Below are 10,495 nucleotides of genomic sequence, written 5' to 3'. Positions count from 1 at the left end.
CCATAATGGGACAGTGGCTCGTTTTTATTTGCTGATCATAAAGTGAGTTTTATTGAAAGTTATTACAGCATAATATAACTACCAGCTTTTTGATCAACTTCCTGTCATTGAGCTTGTAAATACATAAGAATAAAAAGTCACATCAGGACATGGAAAGAGAAACAAACTTGCTGCTCGTTCACCTCGAACCCTGCTGTGTCCCCTCCCTTACCTTCAAACCTTTGGGTCCTATAGCTTAAAATTCTTTATTAAAATCTTAGACAAGTTTATAAAATGACAGCCTCATGTACACACTGACCACTTTATCAAGAATACCGTTCCACCTTTTCAATTGGTTATTTATCCAGTCAGCCAATCATAGTGCAGCAGTACACTGCATGAAATAACACTTAAAATCTCAGGAGTTATTTCAGTGAGCAAACGATATGAAAAACCAGGGGTCAGAGATCAGAGGAGAAGGACCATGCTAGTTCAATTTGACAAAGGCTACAGTAACCCAAATAGCCACTCTTTACAACCACGGTGAGCAGAAAAGCATGTCAAACCTTTAGAGACACGTGCTACGTTTAATAAAGTGGTCAGTGTATATTAATGTTGAACTCAATATTAGATTAAATAACACTATAGATTTATGAAAAGCAGACATGTCCAATAGTGATGATAAAAAAAGTAGCATCTTGAGAACAGCCACGATTCGTGCTTGGAATGTTCTCTTTTTGGACTGCACTGGATCCTTGTTCAAGAAGTCAACTCAATCTCTGCACGCCCCATTAGTTGGCCACAGTGAGCCTGGCCGAACACAGCGCCTGGCCCAGGTGGTTCGAGGCTCGGATCTCGTATATCCCAGAATCCCTCGGTTGCACCTGGGTGAGGGTGAGCGTACGGAGCCCGTCGTCTTTGTACTCGATCTGCACGCGCTCTGTCTCCTCCAGAGGCTTGTCGTTAAACAGCCACACCACTTCCGGGTCAGGATAACCTGCAGAAAGGACAAATTCAAGGGGTTAAACAAAATCAATGTTGATGGTATGCTCTTGGAAACTTATCCACACACAAAAAAATAAAAGTTTTCCCTCCAGGGACCTTCCGTCCAACTAAGAATTAATAGTACTGTGACTCCGACATTGCCTTTTGTGTTCTTTAACTGCACTTAAATTTGATCCCCCCCTCCCCCAAACCATGGACCACTCAAGGACTAGAACCCTTTTAGGTCTGGTAAGGAGTCGTTGCTTGTTACCTTGTACAATGCAGGCCATGTACACAGTAGCACCACAGGGCTCTGTAAGGTCATGAAGGGTTTGTGGGAAATTCGGCTCACTCCTCAGCTGCTGCTCCAGAGCCACCACGGCATCTTCAGCCTCCTTCTCCAGAGCCGTGTCTGGAAAAGAAAGGAGCCCGAAGGCACCAGTGTGGTACGAGTATTTGTAATAAAAAATTCCAGGTACAAGAGTTTAATACTGAATGCATTGCCTTTGTTTGTTTTACCATTCAGTGTACTTGTAGGAGAATCTGATCCGTCTGATCTGTTAGAGAGATTAGTCATCCTCTGCAGTGCCAGCACGGCTTTCCCAGTTCTCTGCAACAGCGCACCAAACTTCCATCACAACTCAAGCTGATTTTGAAGGAGCTCAGACTTGCATCACACCAAAGGAGCTGCTTATTCGATTTAATTTTAAATAAAAGATCATATTTAAAAAAAAAAAGTCACACAGCCCATAAGTTGACTCATTCCGCTCATGCACACACCCGCCATCTTTGTCTGGCCAGGAAATGGCGCATCTTGTCTTTGTTCAGGGATTTTGTGACTCGACCAGCAGACGAAGCCATCCACAGATGAGCCAAAGCCTGCTCACAGGACATTCGTGTGCTGCGTATGGGAGAGACGATGAAAAACTAAAGAACATGTACACATCCATACAACCTGGGGGGAGGGGGGGGAATCCCCACCTTTTCTCCTTCTTCAGCAGCTTGCAGATAAAGTCCTTGGCCTCATCAGTGATGTCATCAAACTCAGGGTCAAACTCCCAGGTTGCAGCAGTGACGAGGGCAAGAGTCTCAGCATCCGTGTTTCCTTGAAATGGTGACTCTCCACTCAGTCTGACCAGGAGACATCAAGGGATTAACACAAACCCACATGCATTAAATACAAAGACAAACCAAAGCCCCGGCACATACAGGATGTAGCAGATCACCCCGATGCTCCACATGTCAGTTGCCAAAGTCACTGGTTCGTAACAGATCACCTCTGGAGCCACGAACTCAGGCGTCCCATGCATTACCATAAGAGGCTTTCCAGGTTCTGGGGAAAAGATCAAAACGCATTCAGCCGTATTCTCACGTCCAATCAGAGCAAAGAATGAAGTCGTGTTTAGTCAGACGGAACATGTTTCCGATTGGTCACAGGAACTCAAAACAACCATCCATCCATCCATCCATCCATAACAGCTTATCCTGTGCAGGGTCACAGGCAAGCTGGAGCCTATTCCGGCTGACTATGGGCGAGAGGCAGGGTATGCCCTGGACAAGTCACCAGGTCATCACAGGGCTGACGCACAACCATTCAAACTCACACCTATGGTCAGTTTAGAGCCACCATAGCCTAAACTGCATGCCTTTGGACTGGGGGGGTGACCAGAACCCCTGGAGGAAACCCACACAGACACAGGGAGAACATGCAAACCCCACACAGAAAGGCCCTCATCAGCCACTAGGCTTGAACCCAGAACCTTCTTGCTGTGAGGCGACAGTGCTAACTACTATGCCACCTTGAACTCAAATCATATACATCAACACCCTAAAATTTCCTAATGTGAGGATCCCACCCCCCGACAATGCCACACACAGAGACCACTGACCTAGTTTTCTGGCCAGGCCAAAATCGATGATCTTTATACATGTCCCAGTGGCGTTGATGCACACGATGTTCTCGGGCTTCAAGTCAAGGTGGACAATGCATTTGTGGTGAAGATATAGGATGCCCTCCAGGATCTGCCGCATGTACTTCATGCTGTTGGGCTCAGTGTGCTCGAAATTATCATCCACGATTCGCTCGAACAGCTCACCACCAGCAATACTAGAACATAATCACCATCGTTTTGTAACAGTTATGTAAAAGGTGCAATCACAACATGCATACAGATGAGCAGGCAGCTAAAGATTGCAAAACGTTGCAAAAACAACTCACTACTCCATGATCAAGACGATCTCCGAGCGGGTGTCAAACGCTCCCAGACACTGCACCAGCTTCGGATGGTGCAGCCCCTTCATCAGCTTGATCTCCTCTCTTGCTGCCGCTTTGTCCTTGGACCCGAAGGCGCGGTAGAACTTTCCGGCACACACGCGACCCGTCTCCTTATGGGTCAGTCGGAACACCTGGCCGAACTTCCCTCTGCGGAACCAATATTCAGACCTCAGGATTCAGTGTAAATGTCACTGTATTCTAGACCCAAAAATGTGTCAATGTAGCACAACTTGTGTCGCTGCTTAAGAGCATACTCACACTCCTAATTTTTCATGGATGTTGTAGACATCCTTGACCTTGTGTGTGGTGTCGATGACAACGTCAACTTGTGGGAGAGCCTCCTCTTGTAGCCCCCCTGAGAAAAGGGAGCGTTTCAGGTTTAGAAATTGTACAACAGTTGTTTTAAAAAAAAAAAACCCAGACAGAACCAAGTGTCACATGCCAACAGTAGCAAGCGTGTACCTGCTGTAATCATCTTGATGCAATCCGACTCCTCACTGGGTTCACTGACCCCCACAGCGTTGCAGGCTCGTACACGGAAGCAGTACTCGCCCTGTGCGTGAAGGCCCGAACAGACCCGGTACGTCGTGTCCTTACACTCCGAAGTGAGCACGCTCCAGTCCCCAGATTCAGCTGGACCGAAATTTTGCATCTCTACCACATAATCTGTGATTTGTGAACCGCCATCGTAATTTGGTCCGCTCCAGGACAGGACTAAAGAACTGGGAGTCAACTGGGACACAAATGGACACGATGCAGGGGGTTCTGGTCGATCTAAAAACAAAAAACCCAAAAAGGGACCAGCTTGAGAATGAGACTTGACAACCTGACTTACGTCGTTCATGTAAGCAGAACGGGATTAGGTCTCACACCACAAATACTGAGGACGATCGTATGTTCAGCGAGGCCTCGTCTTGTTTGAACAAAGATGGTGTAGCTTCCTACATCCACAGGAAGAACTTCAGATATGGTCAAGACACTGCCACGAGTGCTGCTTTCTATGCGAGTGCGATCTCCATCCAGCACAACCTAGAAGAAAGGTGATAAGAGGGGAAGAGAATGGTCCATTTATTCATCCAACATTAGTGGATTCCTGAGTTAAAACACTCCGGTTACTGCTACAACTTCAGTTGGGATTAACAATTACCATTTCCATGTATAGGGTCACTTTTTATCCACAAAATCCTGAAGACTTGCCAGTTGCATTGCAGGTCTTTACAGAAAACTTCATATCAACAATTAGATAGAAATTCTTTGTTTATAAAAAAAACCCCACATTTCGATTTCCAAGTTTATGTAGAACGTCATGCATGTCCTTGTGAACAACTTGATCAAAATAATACCATTAGAACAAGTGCATTAATATAAACCTGTGATTTGAATTATAGCCAGAACTACCGCCTTCCCCACCAAGAAGGAACATGTTCTCTTCTGGTTTGCACACCAAATTTGGAACTGTTCTGACATTTTGACCAAAAATAAATTGGTTCCCAGCTGGAACCAAAGTATAACTGGCTTTTCAATTACAAACAGTGACTATACAAGTGGGTGTGTCAGTTTGGAGAGGAAGCACAGTGCAGCAATGGAGAACACAATGGAAGAGGATACATTGCAGATATTTATTTTTCTGAAAAGCACAAACCAAAAGCTTGCAGGTAATCCATGCGCTCTGCCATTTTGGTACGCCTGTTTACTACTACTCTGTGGAAGCCATGGCCAAATGGTTTGAGAAGCAAAAGGTTGCTGGTTCAAGTCCCTGGAACAGCAGGAATGGCTGATGTACCCTTGAACAAGGTACCTAACCCACAACTGCTCCCCAGGCAGCTCTGCGCATGTTGTACTTTGCTCTGGATAAGAACAGCTGCTAAATGCCATTAATGTAACAATGTTTATTCCTATTGTGAGTTGTGCCACACCCTCCATTCTCAATGGATCCTTGATTACAATGGTTCCTTGATCACAATGGTTCCACTCAAAACTGGTAAAAAGTGGGCTGGTTCACTCGCTAGCACCAAGGTTTAATTATTTAATAAATAAATCAATCCCGAACAGAACTGGTTCAAAAACGTGTTACTTGTTGGTTGAAAAGGGGCATCTGAACTTAGCTGCTGTGGTGACAAGCCAATTCACAACAATCGTTGGCTTACTAGTGGTCATTGATGACCCAGCAAATTACATTGGCAATATTTGAGCCAAAGTTGACCTTTTGAATCATTTCTGGATTCTGAAAACAGACAGGGGGAGTACAGTTTGTAATTTTTGGTTATTGATGTAGAACCATCCATATGGTCATACAAAATACAAGATGAAGAAATTTGCATCAAAATCCCAACAGCTCTGAAATTGAAGTGATTCAAGACTTCCCAGAGTGATTCACAACTCTGGAAAATTCCTATGGATTCAAATGCTTCTTGAATCAGCAAAAACATTTTTTGCAGCGTTAAGAGGACAAAAGCTTGAGACCTTTTTCCTGTTATGGATCCAGCAGGACGCTGTAGGCCCCGAGCAGTTGAAGGAGCAGAAAAGCTGTGCCGTCTCCCCAACATGCACCTGCACGTTCTCTACAGGGTCCACAAACTCAACCGCAGGCCCTGAGAGAGGGAGACAACCAGACAGAAATGAGTAGATGGACCAAAGTCATTGGTCAAAATCACTGGGTCTTGATCACACCCCATACTGACACTACACTAGGAGATAGTAATGGTGATTAGGACAGTGTATGAAAGTTATAAACTTCTGCATATTCTCATCTGAAAACATGAGTTACATATGGACTGGGGTAGGGAGAATCGCCTGGATACCATCTTGTGTGTAAATACACCATGGCCATCATCTTCTTGGCAGTCATGACTAGTAGGTTATCCAGTGTTCCTAAAGCCATAGACAAAACACTATAGTTTTTCCACAGGAGGAACCACATTCCACAGGGAGTCAGTTTGGGATTGCAAAGAGGTCCAGCTACGGTACTTGCGGGTGCAGACGATACTCTCCTGAGAGTATACTTCTTGACTGCAGAAGTCTTGGAGATCACCCTTCTGGACCACAACTGATAAAACAAGAAGATAGGAGTTTGTCACTGGCTTTGGAGGACGGGTTACCTCGTGATCCTACTGTCTTCCAAAGAGTACAGGAAGAAAGGGAACAATGAGCATCTGGCAACAATATTTACATCAGCCACCAACTTAAGTGGTCACTTTATGACTGTTCAAAGTGCAGGAGACCAAGAAGGGATCCAAGGGGTTCTGACTTCCCCTGGTTGTTAAGAGGCGTGACATTTGTTGCAGTTTGGTAAACCCAAAATAATGGCACTTATTTCCAGGATCTTAATATCACAGCACTGCTGACAGCCAAAACTGAACACACAGATTTTCTTTTGGAAAAACAAGTCTTTGAAACCAGTTCATACCTCCAAAGGCAGTGTGACCCAAAGGCTATCATTTCAGCTTAAAAAGGGTTGCCAAGGTTTTGATTTTTATGGTGATACAGGGTAGGTTTGGAACAAGTTTGCGGTCAGAAAAAGCAAAGCCCATCTGCAGCCACCGTGAACTTGTTTGACAGCAAATAATTCCATGTATATGGTCAACAACTGCCACAAAATGTAGTCCAAGCATAGACAGTGTACCTATGATGAAGATAACCATCCAACATCCATCACCACTTATCCTGTGCAGGGTCACAGGCAAACTGGAGCCTATTCCAGCTGACTATGGGCAAGGTACACCCTGGACAAGTCACCAGATTATCACAGGGCTGACACATCCAGACAAACAGCCAGCCACTCACACCTACAGTCACTTTAGCACCACCAATTAATCTAACCTGCATATCTTTGGGGGAAACCAGAACACCCAGAAGAAACCCATGCAGACACGTGGAGAACATGCGAACTCCATGCAGAAAGGCCCCCGTCGGCCACTGGGCTTGAACACAGAACCTTCTTGCTGTGAGGAGGAGGCAGCGCTAACCACTACACCACCTTGTCACCATGAACAGAACCATTTCTGTTCGATTTCTTGCCAAGTTTGGGAGAGGATAGAGCATGACCACACGACATTTTCAGAAACGCATGCGCACCACAACGAGAACAGGTTTGGGGATTTGCTGAGGTCGAGCAACCTTGAGCTTGAAGGTAGAAACAAATGAGACAAAGTGTGAGAACTGAGAAGCAGCAGTCGACAAGTTAGAAAACCACACGTTGTCAGCATCATGTTGCTCACGTTCAGGAACACAAATGAAACTTTTACTGCGAAGCGCTACACAGTGCTAGCTCACACCACAGGCTTAAGACCTCAGGACACACAACCACATTGAGGGCAAAGGGGGGGAGGGGGAGGTAATTCAGCCCCACTACATTTAAAAGTCACCAGCATGTCAGACGACTGGCTCGTGAGTAGTCTGCAGTCATATCAGAATGTGTGATACCTGTACCCAGTAAAATGAAACAGAAAGTTGGACTTTTCTGCCATGCAAAGGCAAACTGCAGTATGTGCATATTGTGTTGGTGGCAAAAGACAGTCCAATAGCAAATAGGTGACCATCTTTTGCCACCAACACAATATGCAGATACTGCAGCTTGCCTTTGCACGACGGTTTTGCCCCACACCTGTGGGGAATAGGTTCGACAGCAGGCCAGGGTGGGGTGGGAGTTGACTTGTTGGAAAACTGTTGCACTTTTATGACTGGATTTGATCCCAATGATACAGTTCAAGCATACAGATACATTTAGTTTATTCTAATCCAGAGCTAGACCAATATTTAGATTTGACATTGCAAAAAAAAAAAAGTCACTTCATTTAGCAGGAAGTAAAAACAGTTCGGCCCAATTTGAAACGCAGCACATGGCAGAATCCACATATTGCCTCGCTAGCTTGCAAGATGGGAAAATGGGTACAGTTCTCGTTACCTAGCTAGCTGAAACAAACTGCTAATCTGGTGTTGAACAGGCTCCAAAATGACATACCTACTGGTTTCTTAGTTGCTAATGTTCAGACTTCAGCAAGGCCCATTACTTTACAAATCTTAACATTCACCTTATTATACACATCATTATATTCCTCAACACTACCAGTCAAAGTAATTATTTATTTTAAAAACTTCAGACAACTTTGCAGAAACATAACTCAGATGAATCAACATGTCTTCAAGCAAAGCTACCAATCACACTCACCTGTTCCACTGGTGTCTTTTCTCTTGGGCGTGACAGCTAAAGTGTAGACAAACAACAAACCAGAGAGGTTAAAAAGGCCATTCAAGTACAAATAGACAGGTGGGCGAGGCTGACTCATGAGGTCATGTGACCTCCAAGGAGGGGCAATTCTTGGCAATGAAAAAAAGCAGCAGTTCTTCCAACCTTGCATCGTATTTCATGACTGCTTGAAGACATTTCAGTCCATAAGCTCTTCTTAACTTCTTCCTACTCGTTATATATCGCACTGATATCATTTAATTTGTTTTGAGTGCTGAGTTTATTGTTTCGGATGTTCCCAGGATGGCCAACGTGAGGATAACGGGGCAACGTTACTGAGTGCCGATCATTAAAAACGAGTGCAAGGTCCCATGACTTGCGCACATGTCTCAGTGCTCAGTGCTCGCTGAACTGAATTGCTCGTACGTGCGACAGCTTCTCTGATCTTGCCGTACAATGTTTTCCCAGAATGATGCTGTTGATATTTTCATCCAGCAGAGTCGTACTGCTATGCTTAATCACAAAATATGTTACGTCGTGTCAAAGCTTTTGGACTAGTATGAGTAAGTTGACATGTTCACGATTACGTTGTCGTATGCATACATGCATATATAATGCTTCCCTTATACTGACGTCGTATCCCAGAGAGGATTATTTTCCAATAAGAGCACGTCCTGATAGGTTTTATTTGTCTTATGATAGTCATATCTTTAAAAATACAGGTCGTACTTTTTATCCATTTCTAGTTACATTGTAAAATATTAATGAGACACGTTCCTGTTGTTTATTATGGCAGTAATTCCAGAATAACCAGCCTCTCTCTCTCTCTCTCTCTCTCTCCTTCCATCATGGACTCAATTTTTGTGAGGTCTTATTAAGTTCATAAATAAACCACTCATCGTCAGCATGAGATAAATATGCAGGATGCTACTTCCAGAATAAAAATCAATTAGTCACAATCTCTGCGCACTCACACACTAAGTTTTTTATTTAATTGTTTTCATATAAGTTCTTCCAAGACCATTTCACTGGAATGGTCTAAAGTTTGTGGTCTGAAAACTGTCTCGAACTGACCTTTCCGTGTGTCCCTCTGTGTCTTTTTTTTGCCTTTCAGTGCTGTCCCGTTCTCCGTGCTCGTCACCCCACATCCTTGAGCTGGAGATTCTCTCGATGACTTCATCTCCAAGGTAATGGTGCTCATGTAAGTCTTCTTCTTCTCAGCACCTCCATTGCACTCCATCGTTCACAGCATACTGAAGTTGAGATGATGAGAGAGCTATTTTACAAACTCACCACCCCTCTTCCTGTTGTGTTTCCTGCCTGGGGTTGCTTCATTTTCACAACGGAGGCATTTATAGATGTGTGTGTGTGTGTGTGTGAAATGGCCTCCCTTTGTTATCAGCTGAATGTGTGGGTGTGTGTGAGAGAGAGAAAGACCAGGACAAGCTGCACAAGTTTTGGAAGCAGTTGACGTTGTGATTCATTTGATTGAAAACTAATTGAAAGTAAAACATTATACACGCATAGACTCACATCACATGACCTCATTAAGCAGCGTTTATTATCGAACCAGAACAGCTGGTTGGTCCGTGTTCTCGCGCCTTTCATCGTCCACATCCTCCATATACACTCTTTTGTTGTCCTGTATTTGTGTGTGGTGGTTTTTTTTGTTTTTATACCCTCGCTCCGAAGGATGGGTTTACTGGTTTACCTCTGTCCATTTGTCCGTCCATATCTCCGTATCTCCATCTGTCAGAAACACCCTTTTTCTCAGCAACCACAAATCATAGCCACTTGATACTTGGTACCGAGCTTCAGCTTGGGGTTCTGTACCATGTGTACCGTTTTCAGGTCTGTGACACGTCGACTTTCTGTTTACCGACTGAACGTATTTACGAAACATCTAGCGTGGATTTACAAAATTTTTGTAACACTTTTCTCAGCAACTACAAATCACAGCTGCTTGAGATTCGGTACCGAGCTTCAGCTTGGGGTTCTGTACCAAGTGTAGCGTTTTCAGGTCTGTGACACGTCGACTTTCTGTTTACCGACTGAACGTATTTACGAAACAT

The 10,495-nt window shown here is 44.3% G+C and overlaps 1 protein-coding gene across 2 annotated transcripts; it reads right to left on the bottom strand.

The window, feature by feature from the left end:
* Positions 1–21: 21 nt before the first annotated feature.
* On the bottom strand, positions 22–9,779 carry LOC132886430 (myosin light chain kinase, smooth muscle-like). 2 transcript variants are annotated; one of them, XM_060921062.1, is made up of 14 exons: positions 9,498–9,779; positions 8,406–8,441; positions 5,702–5,829; positions 4,111–4,267; positions 3,701–4,012; positions 3,497–3,593; positions 3,182–3,385; positions 2,853–3,070; positions 2,173–2,296; positions 1,945–2,094; positions 1,744–1,864; positions 1,483–1,573; positions 1,235–1,375; positions 22–976 (listed from the first exon to the last, which is right to left on the bottom strand). In XM_060921062.1, exons 1-14 carry the CDS (start codon positions 9,661–9,663, stop codon positions 771–773), a joined length of 2,151 nt encoding a protein of 716 aa, XP_060777045.1. In that variant the 5' UTR covers positions 9,664–9,779; the 3' UTR covers positions 22–770. The 2 variants fall into 2 exon arrangements, with proteins under 2 accessions (XP_060777045.1, XP_060777046.1); XM_060921063.1 differs by lacking the exon at positions 8,406–8,441.
* Between the last annotated feature and the right edge of the window lie 716 nt (positions 9,780–10,495).

Source organism: Neoarius graeffei, chromosome 5 (assembly GCF_027579695.1).
Source record: "Neoarius graeffei isolate fNeoGra1 chromosome 5, fNeoGra1.pri, whole genome shotgun sequence".
NCBI lineage: Eukaryota > Metazoa > Chordata > Actinopteri > Siluriformes > Ariidae > Neoarius > Neoarius graeffei.
This window is presented reverse-complemented; position numbering and strand designations above follow the sequence as displayed.